The sequence below is a fragment of the Mobula hypostoma genome, chromosome X2 (assembly GCF_963921235.1).
Source record: "Mobula hypostoma chromosome X2, sMobHyp1.1, whole genome shotgun sequence".
NCBI classification, from domain to species: Eukaryota; Metazoa; Chordata; class Chondrichthyes; order Myliobatiformes; family Myliobatidae; genus Mobula; species Mobula hypostoma.
The window spans coordinates 34,340,441-34,362,602 of record NC_086129.1 but is presented as its reverse complement, the minus strand read 5'-3'; the positions used below and the strand labels follow the sequence as shown (position 1 = coordinate 34,362,602).

The window sequence follows — 22,162 nt, the reverse complement described above, 5'->3', positions numbered from 1 at the left end:
CCCCTCATTCTTCTGAATTCCAGCAAGTAAAGGCCCAGAGCTATCAAACGCTCCTCATAGGATTAGCCTTTCAATCCCAGAATCATTTTTGTGAACCTCCTTTGAACTCTCTCCAATGTCAGATATTTTAGATAAGGGGCCAAAACTGTTCACAATACTCCAAGTGATGTCTCACCAGTGCTTTATAAAGCCTCAACATTACATCCTTGCTTTTATATTCTAGTCCTCCTGAAATGAATGCTAACATTGTATTTGCCTTCATCACCACTGCACCAACCCGCAAACTGACCTTCAGGGAATCCTGCATGAGGACCCCCAAGTCCCTTTGCATTTCAGAGTTTTGAATTTTATCTCCATTTAGAAAATAGTCTCCGCTTTTATTTCTTCTACCAAAATGCATGGCCATTCACTTCCCAACACTGTATTCCATCTGCTACTTTGCCCACGGTCCTAATCTGTCTAAGTCCTTCTGTAGCTTTCCTGCTTCCTGAACACTAGCTGCCCCTCCACCTATCTTCGTATCATTTGCAAGCTTGGCCACAAAGCCATCAATTCCATCATCCAAATCGTTGTCATATGACGTAAAAAGAATTGGTCGCAACACAGATCCCTATGGGACTAGTCACCGGCACCAGTCAGAAAAGGCTCCCTTTATTCCCACTCTTTGCTTCCTGCCAATCAGCTACTGCTTTATCCATTCTAGAATCTTTCCTGTAACACCATGGGCTTGTAGCTTGTTAAACAGCCCCGTGTGGCACCTTGTCAAAGGCCTTCAGAAAATCCAAGTACCCAACATCCACCAATTCTCCTTTGTCTACCCTGCTTGTTAGGCAAAGAATTCCAACAGATTTGTCGGGTGAGATTTTCCCTTAAGGAAACCATGCTGACTATGGCCTATTTTCTCATGTGCCTCCAAGTACCCTGAAACCGTATCTTTTACAATCAACTACAATATCTTCCCAACCACTGAGGTCAGACAAACAGGTCTATAATTTCCTTTCTTCTGCCTCTCTTCCTTCTTGAAGAGTGGAGTGACATTTGTAATTTTTCAGTCCTGCAGAACCATGGCACAATCCATTGATTCTTGAAAAATCATTACTAATGCCTCAACAATCTCTTCAGCCACCTCTTTCAGAACCTGTGGTGTAGAACACCTGGTCCAGGTGATTTATCTACCTTCAGACCTTTCATAGAATAGTACAACACAACACAGTACAGGCCCTTCCGCCCACAAGGACCTTCTCCCTAGTGATGGCAACTTCACTTACTTCTGCCTCCTGAACTTCCGGCATACTGCTGGTGTCTTCTACCGTGGTGACTGATGCAAAGTACTTATTCAGTTGATCCACCATTTCCTTGTCCCCCATTACTACCTCTCCAGCATCATTTTCCAGCGGTGTGATATCTACTTGAACCTCTCTTTTACACTTTATATACCTGAAAAAACTTTTGGTATCCTCTTTAACATTATTGGCTAGCTTACCATTGTATTTTATCTCTTCCTTCTCTTTGACTTTTTTAGTTGCCTTCTGTTGGTATTCAAATCTTCCCAATCCTCTAACTTCTGACTAATTTTTGCTCTATTATATGCCTTCTTTTCGGCCTTTATGTCAACTTCGACTTCTCTTGTCAGTCACGGTTGCATCATCCTGCCTTTAGAATACTACTTCTTTGGGATGTATCTATCCTGCACCTTCTGAATTTTTCCCAGAAACTCCAGCTTTTGCTGTTCTGCTGTCATCCCTACTAGTGTTTCCTTCCAATTAATTATGGCCAGCTCCTCTCTCATACTTCTGAATTCCCTTTACTCCACTGTATTGCTGATACATCTGACTATAGCTTCTCCTTTTCAAATTGCAGGGTGTATGCAATCATATTATGATCACTGAACCCCGAGGATTCCTTTACTTTAAGCTTTCTAATCAGTTCCACAACACCCAATTCAGAGTAGTTGATCCCCTAGTGAGCTCTACCACGAGCTGCTCTAAAAAGCCATCTCGTAGGCATTCTACAAATTTCCCTTCTTGGGATCCAGCATCAACCTGATGTTCCCAATTTACCTGTATATTGAAATCCCTCAAAACTATCGTAACATTGTCCTTCTCACATGCATTGTGTACCTCTCGTTGTAATTTGTCGACCACATCTTTGCTACTGTTTAAAGGTCTGTATATAACTCCCATCAGGGTCTTTTTAGCTCTTAGCTCTACCCAAAACAATTCTACCCCTTCCATCCTATGTTCCTTTCTAATGATTTGATTTCATTTTTTTTTACCAGCAGAGCCACTCCACCCCCTCTGCCTACCTGTCTGTCCTTTCGATACAATGTGTATCCTTGGATGTTAAGCTCCCAGCTGTTATCTTCTTTCAGCCATGATTCAGTGAAGTCCACAACATCATACATGCCAATCTGTAAATGGGCTATAAGTTCATTCTACCTTATTCAGTATACTTTGCACATTCAAATATAATACCTTCAGTCCTGTATTCATCACACTTTTTGATTTTGTCCCCCTTTTTACATTGCAACTCATCCGTTGCCTCTCATTGCTAGCAGTCTTACTACACATTGCCTCTGTTTGTAAACCATCTACCCCCTTCCTCAGCCCTATCACTCTGGTTCCCATCCCTCTGCCAAATTAGTTTAAACCCTCTCAAATCTAGCAAACCTGCCCACAAGGATATTGGTCCTCTTTGGGTTCAGGTGTGACTCATCCCTTCTGTACAGGTCGTACCTTCCCCAAAAGAGATCCCGATGATTGAGAAATCTGAACCCCTGCCCCCTGCACCAGTTCCTCAGCCACACATTCGTCTGCCAAATTATCCTATTCTTACTTCCACTGGTGCGTGGCACAGGCAACAATCCAGAGATTACTACCCTGGATGTCTTACTATTCAGCTTCCTACCTAGCTCCATAAAATCTCTCTTCATGAACTCCTCACCTTTCCTACTAATGTCATTGGTGCCAATATGTACCAAGACTTCTAGTGGCTCACCCTTCCCTTTAGAGTATTGTGGACCTGAATTGAGACATCCCTGACCCTGGCACCTGGGAGGCAACATACTATCCTTGTGTCTCCATTGCATCCACAGAATCTCATCTATTCCTCTAACTATGGAACCTCCTATCACTACTGCAGTTCTCTTCACATCTCTTCTCTTCTGAGCCACAGCACCAGACTCAGTTGCAGAGACCCGGTCACTGCAGCTCCCCAGGTAGGTCTTCGCCCTCAACAGTATCTAAAGTGGTATACTTATTATTGAGGGGATCATCCACAGGGGTACTCTACACTGGCTGCCCATTTCCCTTCCTTCTCCTGAAGGTCACCCAGTTATCTACCTCTTACAACCTAGGGGTGACCACCTTCCTGTGCCTCCTATCTCTCACTTCCTCCATCTACTGTATGAGCTGAAGGTTATCGAGTTGTAGCTCCAGTTCCTTAACGTGTTCTCTGAGGAGCTGCAGCTTGGTGTACCTGATACAGAAGTGGTTATCCAGGAGGCTGGAAATCTCCCAGAATTCCCACATCTCACACATAGAAAAAGCACAGCCCCTGAAGTTGGTTCTCACTGCACTAACTGTACCCTAAAAGGCTAGGGATGAAGAATAATGAAGAAGAAAAATCTTACCAGATACTTCCCTCACCGAAGCCTGATGTGCCAAAGCCACTCTAACAATGGCCCACTCACACAATGGCCTCTCCGCTTGCCCCTGCCTTATTTTTATTCACTCTTTCTAATGAATCCTATTCATTGATTGGGTGCAGTCCAACTACGAAAACTGCCGTGAATTGCTGCTGTCTTTAATCTTCAGCTGCGTACCTTAATGAAGTCACCGGTTCTCCTTGTGCTCCCGCTCGCTACTGGCCACAGGCCAACTCCAAAACACCACCAGGCTGCTCTACACTTTTTTAATATTCAGCTCATACTTAAGTAAAATCGCCACTTCTCAAGGTCCCGTTCACGATATGGCGCAGCCCAACTGTGAAAACTACCGGGATGCTCTGCTTTTTTTAATCTTCAGCCATGCACTTAAGTGAAATCATTGCTTTTTCTCATGCTCCCACACATTTATTGGGCACAGTCCAACTCCGAAAATTGCCGCGAAGCACTGCTTTTTTTTAATCTTTAGCCGCGAACCTAAGTGAAATCGCAACTACTTCTCGTGCTCCTGCTCACTGATGGGGCACAGTCCAACTCCAAAACCTGCCATGAAGTGCTGCTTTTTTAATCTTCAGCTGCCCGCTCACTGATTGAGCACAGTCCAACTCTGAAAACTGCCATGAAGCACTGCTTTTTTTAAATATTCAGCCACGTACTTAAGTGAAATTGCCACTTCTTGTGCTCCCGGTCACTGATTGGGTACAGTCCAACTCTGAAAACTGCCGCGATGCTCTGCTTTTTTAAAATCTTCAGCCATGTACTTAAGTGACATCATTTCTTCTCATGCACCCACATACTGGGCACAGTTCAACTCCAAAAATTGCAGCAAAGCATTCCTTTTTTTTAATCTTCAGCTGCGTACCTAAGTGAAATCGCAACTTCTTCTAGTACTCCCGCTCACTGATTGAGTGCAGTCCAACTCCAAAACCTGCCATGAAGCGTTGTTTTTTTTTAAACAAAAGATATTCAGCTGCACGTGTACTTAAGTGAAGTTGCCACTTGTGCTCCCGGTCACTGATTGGGTGCAGTCCAACTCTGAAACCTGCCGCGATGCTCTGCTTTTTTAAAATCTTTTTAGGTCTTTAATCCCTTTATCTGTTTTTGATATTTTAATGCAGAAAGACGGTATCAAAATAAAATCGACAAAATGAATTTCAAAAAACAGTTTCTGCTGTTACAATCTCAGCTTAATTTCAGTCCACACCCTTGCTACGTATGCAATATGAAAATAAATACAACAAAATATACAAAACCAATATGGTGGTGGCAAATTTTGGCATACACATGCTTAACTTCCAAACACATGTAGGCTAGACCCTGAAATGAGTTCTGCTCACTCACACTACTAGGCTGATAAGGAACTTAACACAGCCCTAATATCCATCTCTGATACCTTACTTGCGAATATCATACGACTAGCATTCGACATCCTTTCTTGAACCTTGCAACCCTTCTTTCTACTCCACATGTACATAATGGTATCACCATTTTCTCTTAAAGGCACCAGCAGCTATTTTAGCATTACCCGGGTGAATACATAAGTGCACTTTAGCAATAAAAAAATGATATTCAACAGACACTTTGTTACCTTTGGAAGACCTCAAGATTGCTGTCCACTGCTGCTCCCCAACTAACCTGCCATAGGTTAAGTAATTTTGCAAGAAGGAATGGGTAAATCTTGCTCCATCACTTAGTGCAAAGCTAATTGAGACTTATCCAGATAGACTACTGGCTGTAATAGCTGCGATAGGTGGTTCAGCTAAATACTGAGCAAAGAGAAATGAATGCTTTTGAACTCCTCACATTTCAGGTTTTGAATGTTTAGTTTTTCATGTTTTTCAGTTTTTGGGCTGTACTGTGGAAAAAAGCGCATGTGATTCACAAACAAAAATGTTGTTAAATTGCTCAGAATCTCTGGTTGTATTACTCTTTGTGTGATCAAAGGGTTGAGGGCTGAATACTTTTTCAAGGCACTGGAGATGAGGTTATTTTGAAATATCATGGTTACTCATGTCTTGTTAATTTCTGCCTTATTTTGAAAAGTTGGCAATTTTGTAACTTTGCTTATCATGCAGAAAAGGGTATTTTTAAATAAATCGGTATCTTGTGGACTACTTAGAACTAGTTTGTTATGTTATTTTAGAATATTAGTACTGGCACTTTATCAAACAATTTCTTTCCATTCCCCACTTAATACTTATCCCTCCCACCATCACTTCATGTTCAGATTTCATGTTTATGAATAAATATTTCTGTCTGAATTATTTAGAATATAATAAAACAAAACTAACGATTGTATCAAGCATCTTATCTTTAGGACATAAACAAAGGATTAAGAATCTGGGTATGAACAATATGTTGAATGTAATCTCCCTCAAGGAACTCAACTAAGAAATTTAATTTTATTATAGATTATTGCATGGCAATATAAGGTATATATTGTGTTACGTACCCCGTAACTGGGTTGCCAAACCAGCAGAAATGGATCACTCAGTTGGAGTCTGGATTACTGGAACTAAGAAAGTTTTATTAAAGAAATAAGCAACACAGTACTCTAATCAAAAGGATAATGAATACAACAGTTCAGCAATGATAAACACACATGTACACAGAAACTAGGATAATAGGATCAATCAAGCTCTATCTTCGTCTAGGGGTAAATGACTAGCTTCAAAGTGACGCAAAGTTCAGTTCAATTGAGTTCAGTTCAGTTCACGGTAATCACTGCCGTGGGAGAGAGAGAGAGAAAGCGAATGAATATTCAAAAACAGCTTCCACACAGACCTTCGATATTCCTCGCAGTCAGTTTTCGGGCGAGCCCTTTGTAATGTCTTCTGAGGTCACCGACTGTGACCCCTCCATTCCTCTACAGTGAACCTGGCACCCAGGCAAGGGCAGACACACACCAGGTTCCCGCCGATTGTTCCTTTCCACCCTGTGCGTCTATGGCTTGGTCCCGCGACCAGCCCTCCAAAAACTCCCACCGACTTGTGGGAGGCGCACCGCTTCCAGGGTCTCGTTACCTCGGGGTGTCGTGTGTGTCCTGCCTTAGCGAACCTGTCCCTTTTTATCCCTCTGCTGGGGTATCGCCTGTCCATCACTTCAAACAGTTCAGGGTTCAAAGAGGAGCCGGTCTTGACAATTCCCAGACCGCTGTCTCCTTCCGTTAAGCTCTCCCGTCTCTTCATTAACATTTCCAAATGCTGCTCCATTGTCTTTACTTATCTCTCTCTCCTGAAGACAGGTGGCAGATCAACTGTTGATCCCACTGGTGATAGCACAGGACAGTCAATATCTTAGTCTATGTGTGCTTTCGTCACAATTGGAAGAAAATTTCTATAGATGTACCATGGAGAGCATTCTGACAGGCTGCATCACTGTCTGGTATGGGCGGGGGGGGGGGCGACTATTGCACAAGACTGAAGGAAGCTTTAGAAAGTTGTAAAATTAGTCTGCTCCATCTTGGGTACTGGCCTCCTTAGTATCCAAGACATCTTCAAAGAACAGTGCCTCAGAAAGGCGACGTCCATTATTAAGGACCCCCATTACCCAGTGCATGCCCTCTTCTCAATATTACTGTCAGGAAGGAGGTACAGAAGCCTGAAGGCACATACTCAGTGACTCAGGAATTCAGGAACAGCTTCTTCCCCTCTGCCATACAATTCCTAAATGGATATTGAACCCATAAACACTACCTCACTTTATAAATACATACATTTTATATATATACTATTTAATATACATGTATATACTTACTGTAATTGAATTACTTTTTTTTTCTTTCTATATTATCATGTACTGCATTGAACTGCTGCTGAAATTAACAAATTTCACGCCATGCGCCGGTAATAATAAACTTAATTCTGATTCTGAAATGCAACCATCCTTTGTTTTGATAAAGTCAACTGTAGGTTTATAGCATGAGTAGTAAGAGAATTTCAACGAACGGAAATTACCTTTGTTATTCTCTCAACTGATTACACTGCACAGTTGAACCTTTTGTGTGAGATTATCGGTAGGAACCTGGATACTTGATCTGAATTAAACTGAAGGACAGCATGTTCCATTAGAGAAAAATTATAGTCAGGGGTAACTGAACATTGCATCTTTTAATTTTAGAAAGTCAATAAAGGAGTGCACTCTATTGGACACTTGACCTCACAATCTACCTTGTTCTGACGTTACACTTTAGTGACTTCTTGTACCACCCTTTCTCTGTACTGAAACACTTTATTCTGGGCTCTTTTATTGTTACCTTGTACTCCCTCAATGCACTACTGTAATGAATTAATCTGTATGGATGGTATGGAAAACAAGTTTTTCACTGTACCTCAGTACATGGGACATTAATAAGCCAATTTACTAATTTTCATCTGAATCATTATAATTTCCTATCTTTTCCTCCAAGCCAGGGGTTCCCAACCTTTTTTATGCATGGACCAATACCATTAAGCAAGGGGTCCATGGACCCCAGATTGGGGACCCCTGCTTTAAGATGTAGCAAAATTGTTCTGTTCTTAAAACTAACCTTTAATTTGGATTTATAGTGCATTTATTTCCAAATTGGTGAAATTGCAATATTTAAAAACAAAAAGGAATAATTAATGTGAGCAACACACACACAAAATGCTAGAAGAACTCAGTAGGCTAGGCAGCATCTAGGAAAAGAGTACAGTCGATATTTCGGACCGAAACCCTTCAGTGGGACTTAATTAATGGTGATGTGTCTGAACTCTAACCAAATAATGCTAGTAATCCCAAATATTCAATTTAGGCTGATTTGATATCAATCCTTTTGGCCTGTCATCTCTTGTGCATTATGTGAATAAATTCTGGTCCTGCAGCGAGCTTTTTAATGAAAATTTTATAAAACAATAAATAATAAGATCAAAAAGAGGCACTTCATTTCAAAGGCCATGAATCATAGTACTTTCCCAAGCAGTAAATTATGTATAGGAAACTAAAGCAAAATATAGCTTCACTGTGACCCAAGTTGTTTTTAAATTTTTTATTGTAAAATCATAGAATAAATTAACATAAAATTAATTTTCAATTTCCACTATCAAAATACAATATATCCGTTTAGAACTAACACTCATTTGAATGCTATGTCCTTAATTATGAAAGATGTGTTTCTTAATTTCTTTACAATTTGATTTAAGTAAAAGAAGTGCTATGCAATGTGTTTTTTCTTGTGCTTATATACTGTGCAAAAATCTTAGGCATCCTCATTTTTTAATAGAAATGTGTTTATTTTTTGTCTTCTGCATTAGTGTGTCAGTAGAAAAGAGCATATTTTATAGTTTTCAAATATTCATTTTCCAAATAATTAAATGTTACAGAGAATTTTTTTTTGTATTTCATTAAAGAAATTAACATATTAAGTAATAGAATAAAAATGTGCTGAAAACCATTTAAACTGCCTACTTCCAGTAACCTTCAGCGGGACCATAGCCCTCCATATGCCTACTATCCATGTATCTATCCAAATTTCTCTTAAACATTGAAATCGAGCTTGCATGGACTACATGTGCTGGCAGCTCATTCCACACTCTCACAACCCTCTGAGTGAAGAAGTTTCCCCTCATGTTCCCCTTAAGCTTTTTACCTTTTACCCTTAACCTATGACCTCTGGTTATAGTCCCACCCAACCTCAATGGAAAAAGCCTGCTTGGATTTACTCTATCTATACCCCTCATAATTTTGTATACCACTATCAAATCTCCTCTCAATCTTCCATGTGATTACCTACCCTTTTATTCTCTGGTTGCTGTCTTGAAGCCAGGTACCAATTGATTTTGCTGCTTTTCCCAATTTTAAAAGTCTAGATAATTACGTATGGTGAGTTACCATAGCCGACTCTATCTGTTACCTCTTCAAAAATGCATCATACCAGGTGTTCTCCTCTGAAATTCATATTGAGTATTCATCATAATACATTTAGTTTCTAAAAACTTTCCTTTTCTCTTGATAAATAGGGATTCCATTATTTTTCCCATTTATGATGTTGAGTTCACAGGTCCATAACTCTCTGGGCATGTTCAGTTCCCCGTCTTAAATGTATGTGCTATGCTTTCTATTCACCAATCCTCTTGCACTTTTTTTTCCAATGAATTTTTAAGAATACTTGGTGATGCCTCTATCATTTCTTCTCTTGAAGCTTTAAAATACATGGATGGTGTATGTCCTCGTGAGTTTTATTACTTTATTTAAAATATGCATTTTATCTAGTTTAAGTGTACTCACCTCATTGCTCATCTCATTATCCAAAGTAATATATAACTGTTTTATTTCTTGGCAAATACTTAAAAAATAATTACGTACTATTTTTGCCATCCAGCTGTTGTTCCCTGTAGTGTTGTCTAATTTATCTCTTCATGGCCCTATTTCCATTCAAATGTCCTTTTTCTTTAAAATGTGTCTGTGAAGTACTTTTCAATTTTGCCTTATGTTCCTTGATGATTTAATTTCATAGAATCTTTTTGCCTTCCTACTTCTTTTGATTTATTGTTCATTTCCTCACATCTAGCAACATATTTTTTCTATTTTATTTTAGCATGACAACCTGAGGTTAGCTCTCTTGGCAATAGAGCTAAATTCTCATACTAATGTTTTGTCATTCTTTGTTGCAGCTCAGTGTTTGCTGGGTTTGACCTCTTGCACAAGAAAACCAGTGACTTTTTTAACTTCTTCTCTGTACATCTATATGACATATCAAAACAAATTTTGATTAGCTAGTTTATCTTTCATGACAGTACCCATAGATAATCTCAGATTGGTACACCTCAGGAGTGTGTGCTTAGCCCACTGTTCTACTCTATATACCTATGACTTTGTGGCTAGGCAAATCTGTAAATTTGCTGATGATACAACCATTGTTGGTGGAATCTCAGGTGGTGATGAAAGGGTGTACAGGAGGGAGATATGCCAACTAGTGGAGTGGTGTCACAGCAACAACCTGGCACTCAACGTCAGTAAGACACAAAGCTGATTGTGGACTTCCGGAAGGGTAAGATGGAGGAACATATACCAATCCTCATAGAGGGATCAGAAGTGGAGAGAGTGAGCAGTTTCAAGTTCCTGGGTGTCAAGATCTCTGAGGACATAACCTGGTCCCAACATATCGATGCAGTTATAAAGAAGGCAAGATAGTACCTATACTTCATTAGGAGTTTGAAGAGATTTGGTATGTCAGCAAATACACTCAAAAATTTCTATAGATGTACCATGGAGAGCATTCTGACAGGCTGCATCACTGTTTGGTATGGAGGGGCTACTGCACAGGACTGAAAGAAGCTGCAGAGGGTTGTAAATTTAGTCAGCTCCATCTTGGGTACTAGCCTACAAAGTACCCGGGACGTCTTCAAGGAGCAGTGCCTCAGAAAGGCAGTGTCCATTATTAAGGACCTCCAGCACCCAGGGCAGGCCCTTTTCTCACTGTTACCATCAGGTAGGAGGTACAGAAGCCTGAAGGCACACAGTCAGCCATTCAGGAACAGCTTCTTCCCCTCTGCCATCAGATTCCTAAATGGACATTGAACCCTTAGACACTGCTTCACTTTTTTAACATATTATTTCTGTTTTTTTGCACAATTTTTAATCTATTCAATATATGTGTACTGTAATTGATTTAGTTATTTATTTTGTTTTTTTCTTCTATATCATGTATTGCATTGAACTGCTGCTGCTAAGTTAACAAATTTCACGTCACATGCCAGTGATAATAAACCTGATTCTGAAATTCTGATTTGATGCATGGTTGTAATGTTGAACAAGTGCAACTTGTGCACAGATTAACACTCACTAATACTTAGATGGATTGGTGTTTTAGCAAAATTACTCTGGGAAACCTCTCTCCCAATAAATATTGCTGGCAATTTGAAGTCTGTGTTAACTGTAACCCAACTGTGTAAATTTCAACATTATTGGGTGTAATTTTGTAAGTCATGACTCTACTTTCACCATGTCATCTCTTTAAGCCAATCCTTTTCAATATACTTAATAGTAGTTAAAGTCAAAGTAAAATTTACTATCAAAGCATGTATATGTTACCATATTCTACCTTGACATTCATTTTCTTGTACGTAATTAAAGAAAAAAATACAATAGCATTTCCATAAAACTAGAGATAAAGACTGACAAACAACCAATGTGCAAAAAAAGACAAATTGAGCAAATTTTTCAAAATAATATTACTGAGAACATGAGTTTGAGTCCTTGAAAGAGAGTCTCAATTTTGTTATGTTAATGTAGTTTCTGCCATTTCAACCTTGTGGATAAATACATTGTTTAAAAAAATGTCTTAAGTATAATGCAAAACAGTAGTTGAAATAACTTTTAAATAAATTTAATATTTAAAAGCAGTGGAAATAAATTTAAAATGTAAGGGCTAAGTGTGCCTGTCTCACAAATATTTATAATTAATTGCTTTGTGTGTGTGTGTCTGAATAAAATGGATAATTTTTCCATCTGTTTTTCTTTGCATATTATGAGAAACCATTTGCTCCATCATCAGCTGTCTATTTTTTTCCACTTCCATAGTTAAAATGGAAAAAGGCCACATTGACATCATTTGAGCTCAGCATTCTATATTGTTAACGCTAAGCTCGTGCCATTGAAGTGCACCACTGTGCAATTACTGTCAGCCTAAATGCCATGATCACAGCAGAAGCGTTATTGACGTGGCCATTTGTCTCCTTCAGCCCTTTTGTGTCAGAATGTAAATTTGGATATTCATGAATAAAAGCTTGGTCAGCATACACCTGCTTTCTTTAAACAGATATCATCTTGTGATAAAGTGTGTCAGCAATCCTGGTAGGAAAAAGACATCATTGGAATTTAACCATTTACCCACTACAACCAACATGATCTTAGAACTTGTAGATTGAATAAAGACATTCTGTAGATTTATCACTGGCAATATTAACCAATGGATGATTGTAGCATTCGGTACATTTACAGTGTCATTGACAGTTTTGATTGTAATGGGTGGAGCAGTGTTTTCCAATGTATTACAGGGTTAAAAGGCCCTTTCTGTTTTTCACTCTAAATTAATAATCTTACTGAACAGGTAATCACTGATGTTTGGTAGAATATCTATTTAATAAGTCAATCAATATTACTCTTCATGGATTTGAATGTAAGTAAGAAAGGGCTAAGTATAAATTTTTTTGTCAGTTTCTGATGGACAAGTTGGGTTAAAATTGTTTTGTAAGATTATTTACTTGTACAGTTTGTATGTTATTTTTATCATATCCTGCCTCCTGTTTCGTTCTTCACTTTTGATATTTACTTTTTTGCTTTTTTTTTCTCTTACAGAAAAGCCAGAGCTGGTACAACGTAAGTCTTCCTGTTTAATATCTGTTTTCTTTGTGTTAAATTATCTGTTGGATACAGATATTTCCATTTGACTCCTGTAAGTGATTTCATTCAATTCTAAATTTCTCTTCATTACACATGCCCACAAATTACCAGGCATTAGTATAACTGCTCATGAATAATTTAGATAGAATATATTGTAGTGACAGGTCAATAAAAGACCAATTGATTCTTTTTTTCCAGAAATGTTAAGCCCTGGTCTTTTGAGTCTGGCAGATTCCTGTTAGTTCCCTTGTGTTGTAATGACATCTTGTTATGACAAGGAAAATCAAATGCATTTGTTGAAATTGAGAGGATTTTTTTTACATATTCCCTCAACAGCACGAGGTATAATAGTAAGACATTATAGGGGAATGTCTTGAACATGATTGATCCTAGGATAGTGTGGATAAAGCATAAAAATATATCAGTAACCTTAAATACTTCAACTGATTTAACGGTGCAATAATATGTCTCTCAATCAAATCCTGATTTCATCCATTTTCTTGGCTTAACTCAAACTCACTGCCACTAGTAAAATATTGCAAGTTTTGAACAGCCATTCATACATCTGTGTAGCTATACTTCACTAAGACTTCATTGCAGGGATTGTTTTAATTATTTCACAACGTGATTGGTTCTAGTGAAAGTATTATTTTTTAAGGTACTGCTTTGTTACGGAATATTTTTGTCTTCTCTGTGGACCAGTATCAAATGTTTTTGTCACTTCCAGTTGTGGTCCTTGTTTATATTTCTGAATAACCCAAGGTCTGAAATAAGATTTAATAATTAATATTTACCACAATCTACAGCTTCTTTTCAATGAAGACTATTTTTACAACAATTTCAAAAACTGAATTACAATCAGGAATGTCAGTGGTGCATGCTGAAATGAATTTTATTATTGCTTTGAGCAATCCAATATTAATTACATTTGCCAATTTTTATGGTTCACTATATTTTTCATTATAATGTTACATTACTTCAATACCATAGAACTGGGTTTAGTTGTGCCTCCCTTCTGTTTTAGTACATGTTATGTAAATGATGTGGAATGTTAAATTGCAATGAATATTTACTTCACTATATGAACATTTATCTTAAATACTTACAATTTTATACAGTAATTAAAATGCTAATTAGAAACTGGAGAGAATATTCAGGTTGCAAGGCTAGTTTCTTAGCCAGGATCATATTTTGTATGTCTACACTCAGTTCATGAAAAGACATCTGTTGCCCAAGTGCTATAATTTGATATAAATGTCTAGTAGCAGTTAGGATGGCAGACAAAGAGGATGCAAGATTATATCCTAACAATTGTTAAAGGGTAAATGTCCAAAATTGTAAGAAAATTCATCATTAGAGTGCAGATATTTTGAATTGTTTATAATAATAATTGGAAGAAATATGTTTATTGAGCACCTTGTGTTTGATAGAAACAGAAACAGTGAAATAGAAGCTGGTCATATCAAACCTGATAGGTGAAATCAAGCTATGATATGGTTGCTTTACTCTTGGAGACTAAAATTTCTTTAGAATCTATCAGTATTTGAGACTGATGTAACTGGAAGAACTATTGGGTTTTTATTTATGAAGATACATGGCTACTTCTTTTTGTCGAAGAATTCCTTATTTCTGCTCTCTTAATGGCTCCAAACTAGATGAGTTGGTGCATGTAAAATTGATAATATTTAGCAGGTATTTATCATTTATATATAAAGTCAATCACATAATAATTACATAAATTTCATTAAAAAGCTTATACTGCTGTTGCTTGTGCATGGAGTCATGTTGATGGAATGTTGTTTGGTTCCTTCTGGCTTTTCCACCTTCCCAAAAACATTATGATAGTAATGCTGCCTTAATTTCAATAAAAGGACCAGCAGGCAAAGACAAAGATGTTGGGTATTTGGTGCTTGACCCAGGAGATCAGCAGTGTGTTGTCACAACCTGAAAAGTAGTGCTTGAGATTAATTGCTTTAAGAAGATGTAAAGCTGCAAGCCTGCTTTTTGTTGGGGATACATATGCAATACCCATGGTCTTTAGGTGGCGCCAAAGTACTCATGTTGGAGATTCTGTCTTTGAGTCTGTCATAACAATCAGTCTGCTGAAGGAACCCAACAGGTCGAGCAGCATCTGTGGAATGGCGGAACTTGCTGATGTGTCAGGTTACAATGCTGCAATATGACTGAGAGGGGAGAGACAAGATGGCCAATGTAAAGAGGAGAAAGAGAGAGGTGAGACAGGATTCCAAGGTGATCATCTTTAGCCCTTTTGTTGCTCCCACTTATTATCTCCCAACCTCTATCACTTTTTCCACTTACCCTTCCTCCATCTGTCTGTCAGTCCTCCTCACCTGGATCCATCTGTCACTGGCTAGCTCTTGCTCCACACCGTCCCTTCACCTTTTTATACTGGCTATCTTTCTTCTGTGTTTCAGCCCAGGTGAAGGGTCTCTTAACTGTCCATTTCTCTCCATAGATTCTGTCTGATCCATTGAGTTCCTCCAGCATGTTGTGTGTTATTTATAGTAAAATAGGCACTTCCTCTGAGATCTGCGCAGAGAAGCATACAGATTAGGGAGAAGTCAAGTAGGTGAGACACTTACTGATGGGAGCGGGTGGTTGGATAATCAATCAGTGATAGAGGACAGTCAAAGAATTGAGGTGAGAGCCAGATAATTGAAGTGCTGGCAGTAAACCACATGGTTGGTGCATATGGAGGCAGTCAGACGTGATTGGAGATGGGGACTTAGAGTGGTGGGAGGGGTTGAGATCAGGCTGACATTGGAGAACAGGATGGCTAATGTTTGGTAGAGTGGAGCTGAAGATGTTGGCAGTGGTTGGGTGAGTCCAAATGATCAGAAATAATGGAAAGACAATGAAGGAAGCTGGACACATTGGACCCTTGGACAGTAGCCCTGCAGGATAAAGCTCTTCAGTTAATAGCTAACAAAGCAATATTTCAAATAGGTGAATTAGTAACTTGCAAAATACCTAAGACTGAGAACCACAGGGTTGTGGAGATGAGGACTGATTACACGGCTCCACTTGTTCATGATTGCATCCCTTTAAGGCATGTCATTCTGTGATTTATAAAAAGTGAAAATTTGGAATTTTATCTACCTCCACACTTGGCAAGATTACCAGCTAAATTTTAGAATAATGGTGGCCTATAGTTTTGTAAATGCAGGAGATTCTGCGGACGCTAGAAATCTTAAGCAACGCACACAAAATGCTGGAGGAACTCAGCAAGTCAAGGAGGATCTATGGAAATTAATAAACAGTGTTTTGGCTGGCCAGAAATATTTTCGTTAGTGTCTAGTTTTTTCATTGTTTCTATGGTATTTCTTTATTCTACTGTGAATACCTGCAAGAAAATGAATGGCAGGGTAGTATATGGTGACATGTATATACTTTGATAATAAATTAACTTTGAACGTTTGAACTTTGAAATGTTGACTGTTTGTTCCCTTCCATAGATGCTGCCTGACTTGCTGAGTTCTCCCATCATTTTGTGTGTGCCTCTGCTTCACAATGGGTGAAATTAGATCGAGATAATGAGTCAAATCTTCCTAGACGTGGCACATTATGTGGAATTGCCACCCTTCATCTCACTGAACCTATTGCAAAGTAGAGCAGGATCTAAGTAATATGAAAGCCTCAGGTGATGCTATCTTACCACACCCTGCCAGGCTTTTGTAGCTCTTCCACCATCCAAAGCTTCTTTTTCAACTTGAACAAAACAATACCTATCACCTGAATTTTTTTTTATTACCAAGGACTGTGGTAACAAAAATTTCCTCATTGCAAATTTTACCATGGCACATTTTGTGTGCACAGCAAATTGTTTCATAACCTGGCATTTGGACCCTAATGCGTTGAATGCTGTTGCAGTGTTAAACTCAAAGTCATTCTGATCATTCTCTGACTTCTTGAGTGTAATCAAATCCTTTTTAGTGAGACTTGAATATAGTTTGTTACAGCGAAGTTTTCATGGAAGTTAAAAGCTGGAATTTTTGTATAGAGTATGCCATTAATGTGGCTCTATGTTCATAAAACTACACTGTGGGCAATCAAGGCAGAAAATGTTGGAAACACTCAAAAGTGAGAGACTGTCTGTAGAGAGAGAGCATGTTGATGATCTTTAGTTAGATCTCTGATGCTACCTGTCCTGCTGAGTATTTCCAGTAGGTTCAGTTTTCATCTTGTGTACTTCAATGTCCATCACTCATAGACCTATGGATTTAAAAGCTGTGGAAGATATTGCAACACAATTAATCCTGCAGTCAAAAATTCAGGGCTAACACAGTAGCACTTCTACACAGAAAAAAACACAAACTTTTGGGCACTGAAAGAATATTTGATATCTTCAGCATTGTTCATCATTGGTAAAGTGGGCTTGGTTGCACTATGCCTTCACTTTGTGTGAAAAATAAGTTTTGCTCAAGACTATGTTCGTGTTGGGGATGGAGAGAGACAAGGAAATCATTGATACTTAGTGTGCCATCACTTCATTCAAGATATTGGCTCATTAGCTGCATGTAACTAAAATTGTTAATCAAACTGAAAGCAAGTCTCTGTGCCCCCCCCCCCCGCCATTGCTGAATAAGTAACCAGACTCTTGCAAAACAAAATCTTGCAGCTGCTTCTCTATTCCCCTTCACAGCTCACTAGCATAAACCTATTCATTCTCAGGGTCTTGTACACCTAAAAGATGTCTTAACTCCAAGCCTCAGTCATCTGCCCAGCTATTGTCATTAGGTCTAGTATAAGGTAAATTAATGTATCAGACCTTGATGTATGATTTACAATCACAAAGTCACCAATGCCACACACCTCCAACACCCGCTCCAACCGTCCCGCTAACTCCCAACAACCATTCCGCTAACTACCCATCTTATACATCCTTCAGCTGATTCCCAGACTGACCCAAAGACACCGTTCCTTTCCAGGGTCCCTCTCACACTGGTTGTGCCTGTCAAAAAAGTTTAGTTGAGATTGCATTATACATGAGGAGATTTTCCCTATCCTTCTCCCCTACCCCAAAGCAGAGGCTGGATGCAGTTGTGAGGATCTGGTGAGCGAAGATGGGAAGGCCACCAGCACAATGAATAGCAAGTAACTCCACCAATCTGTCCACCTTCCGTATTCAAGGGAAAGTAAATGCTGTCAGTTATGGCAGTAACTGCAGGTCAGAGGATCAGGTGAATCAGTCCATAATTTCATGTTCATTGTTCACCTAGCTATCATTTGTAGTGACAAGCTAGTTAAGTGCAGTTAAATGGGTACTTTTGAGAAATAAATATACTGTTCAGAGCCACGTCTATAAGACCATAAGAAATGGAAGCAGAATTCTGCCATTCGGCCCATTGAGTCTTCTCCGCCATTCATTCATAGCTGATTTATTAACCCCCGCAACCCCATTCTCATGCCTTCTCTATGACAGAATTTATCATGGCTTAAGCCATGGTATATTCTACCATACCTATACTTCTCCCCTCTATATACAGTATATCCATATCTATCATGGTTTATGATTACAGAAGTGTACAGACAAAAGATGAGTTTTTGTATTTCATATTGCAGGCTTAATTTAAATTTTAATACTTTATAAATGAGTTTGTGCAGCGAACTCAGATGAGTTGATTAGTGATGCACTGAAGAGTGGTGATGCTGATTAGTATAGGTTAAACAATTACATTGCATTAATTTTAAAGCAGTTTGTTAAATCAATGTGTGTTCTATCGCTTTACATACAATTAGGAATCAGATGAGAATGTAGTTCAACCTTCTGGTAGTGCACTGTTAACATCTTCCTAGCAGTTTACATTTTGCTCAACTAGTTACAAATTAATGTGCTTAATGAGGATAATCTCATTGTACAAAAACATTTTCTTTCAGTAGCATTGTGAAGTATGTAGTGACTTTAAGCCTGAAACATTCAGAAGTTGCAGCTGCAATCATGGACCCTTGGGGACAGCATTTCAGAATTAAACTCAAGACCCAGTGAATTGTTGTATGCTTAATAATTGTTGGCACTGTTGTTCTGGTTTAGATGCATTTAGTAATGTGGCCTTTTGATACAATTCAACATGGACAAGCTAGCAAATAATAATAGTGCCATAGTCCTCAGTAATAAATATCATTTTGCTTATCAAATTATCAGGTAATTGGCTGCCTGATTTTTCGTTGTCCATAATTTAATGGATTCTGCCTAATACTGCTCTGGATGAATCCTGGAATGAGATAGAAAGTCTATAAATTGGAGTTTTCTGCTTCTTTTGTCAGTCAGTAATTTTTTCCTTATTATCTTCAATAGATGTAAAACTGCAAGGCAATATGCATGGAAATGAAAGAATTGGGCCTTTTTGTGTGGCTGTTCAGATGCTATTGCCATAGTCTCTAGATGGCACCAAAGTTTACATGTTGGAGATTCTGCCTTTGAACCTGTTGTAAACGGAGCAGGAATAGGTTATTAAGTCCCTCAAGAGTCCCTTAAGTCTTTGATTGCAGCAACTCCCTGGTTAGTTTGCTGAAGGAGCTTTCACATTTTAATGCTCAGGACCAGCAAGACATCTTCACCTTAGATCTACACAAGAATTGTGCAAGTTGGAGCAGAGCAGGTAGGTTAGAGAGGTGAGTGGGGTTGGGGGTGTTAGTAATTAATGGTAGGGACAGTTAAAGAATTGAGGTGAGAGTAAGGTAATTAAGGTGCTGGGAGTAGATCAGATAGTTGTTGCAATGGAACATACGTAAGCAATCAGACCTGATTGGCGATGGGGCCCTGGGGTCAGGCGGATAATTGGGGAACAGGGTGGGCCAGTGTCCAGTGTGGTGGAGCAGAAGATCTCAACAGTGAAGGTGCAAATCAGAAATAATGAAAAAGATAGAGAAGGACTATGGTCACATTGGATTCTCAGATAGGGTAAATCCCTTTAGCTAACAGGAATTTGGATTACGATCTCCTGGTTAAGACTTGGTTCATTGGTCAGATTTTGATTTTCAACATAGATCTGAACATAACCTTCCAAATAGACAAATCTTTGATGCATATTCCTTGGTGGCTCTACCTGATCAAAAGCTATGAATCTTGGTCTTGAAAATATCAACATCTGAGGTGTTTTAGAAAATGAACTCTGGAAGTGCATTATCAGATGTACAAACGTAAATAAGTACCTGCTGATTCAAAATATGAATAGCTTAAGTTTAATAGTTATACTGTCTTGATATTATAACGGAAATGGTAAATAAATTTAGACTATTTATTTTCATTTTTCATACCTTTGGTAAAATGGCATGTATTAACGGATGGATTCATTAGTTGATTAATTCCATGACTACACGAGCTGTGATAGCTGTGTATTCCTATCCAAGCAGATTTCTCATACTTCCTGTTTATTAACTTTCTTAATGCATTAATGGATCAAAACTTTTCACTTTCACAGTCTAGTAATGCATCCTATCAATTAACTTTTCCAATTCTTTGATAGTTCTTGTCCATTTTCTTTCCCAGTCTACATGCAACTCCAGTTCATTGACTTTGCTCGTCCAATCACAGCCCCTAACTTATTAATTCCCTTCTATTTGTGGTATCCAAACTCTTCATGGTTCTCATATGTTCTCAGTAAGTGATTCCCAACAACTAACTATATCAATCCATTTATAGTATGGATCATTGACTTTATAATCCATTAATAGCTCCCATCCATCAACTTCCTTGATACTTCATTAGAGGATACGTTATCTCAAGTCAAGTCAAGTCAAGTCACTTTTTATTGTCATTTTGACCATAAACTGCTGGTACAGTACACAGTAAAAACAAAACAATGTTCCTCCAGGACCATGGTGCTACATGAACCAATACCAAACTATACTAGACTAAGTGAGACAGCACAAGGCTACACTAGACTACGTAAGACAACACAAAAACTACACTAGACTACAGATCTACACAGGACTACATAAAGCGCACAAAACAGTGCAGGGCAGTACAATAAATAATAAGACAATAGGCACAATAGAGGACAAATTACAATATAGTAATAAATGATGTAGATGTCAGTCTAGTCTCTGGGTATTAAGGAGTCATCGTATTAAGGAGTCTGATGACTTGGGGGAAGAAACTGTTGCACAGTCTGGTTGTGAGAGTCCGAATGCTTTGGTACCTTTTGCCAGATGGCAGGAGGGAGAAGAGTTTGTATGAGGGGTGCGTGGGGTCTTTCACAATGCTGTTGGCTTTACTGGTGCGGCGTGTAGTGTAAATGTCTGTAATGGCGGGAAGAGAGACCACGATGAACTTCTCAGCTGACCTCACTATCCGCTCATAATCTATGCTTCAGAAAGGAAATGGTTACCAATTATGTCAGCTTCTGAAGCTAATCTGTTGAAGATTATGCTTCGATGTGTGCTCTGATTTTAAAGAATTGAAACATTTCCTTTGTTTAAAAAGATCAGATTTATGCTTTCAGTACATAGAATAGATTTTCTAATATCCCTGTGAAGTTGGAATTTTGTTGAAAATGCATTATTTCTCAGTGTTGAAGAAGAAGATCTTTCCATCTGTACACCCCCTCTAGTAGCAATTTATGTTACTGCTAGTGTTACACATTCCTTGTGTTTCAATCTCTGATTGGCTTTTGTTATGCAGTTTCATTTTTTTGTAGTTATTTTTATACCTGAGCCATTGTCTGTATCGTAAAACCCAATCTTATATATCCTTTTTTTCTCTATAACTTTCCATGTTTCCGTTAGCATGAACGTCAGCACATCATGAGAGTAAGCACCATTTTTATTTTTATTTATTTTCAGATCATTTTCACATCGGTAACATTGTAAATCTGAGTGTTGCAATTTCTTTAAGAATTTGGTAGCAAACATCTTGTGACTTTTTTGTGATTTTATTAGATTAATATTTCTTTTGAATGTTTTGGTAGTATCTTATGCTTTAGGAAAGAAGAATTAGTTTTGATTCAGATAACTTCATGTGAAACTTAACTGATCTTTGATAAGAGATGTACTTCTTGATATTGCTTCAAATTAATCAGCACCTGCTATTTATATTTTACCATATGTTAAGTTTGTGACAGAATGAAAGGTTTGACAATAGCTGAAAATAGATCTGAAATGTCATTGATATGT

The 22,162-nt window shown here is 38.4% G+C and overlaps 1 protein-coding gene across 14 annotated transcripts in view; it reads left to right on the top strand.

The window, feature by feature from the left end:
• gramd1ba (GRAM domain containing 1Ba) overlaps positions 1–22,162 on the top strand; it is a 443,148-nt gene that overhangs the window by 326,905 nt on the left and 94,081 nt on the right. For all 14 annotated transcript variants that reach the window (XM_063038621.1, XM_063038608.1, XM_063038607.1 and 11 more), the window contains one exon: positions 12,983–13,003. In XM_063038621.1, the coding sequence (XP_062894691.1) occupies positions 12,983–13,003 (21 nt within the window). The remainder of the gene's footprint in view (positions 1–12,982; positions 13,004–22,162) is intronic.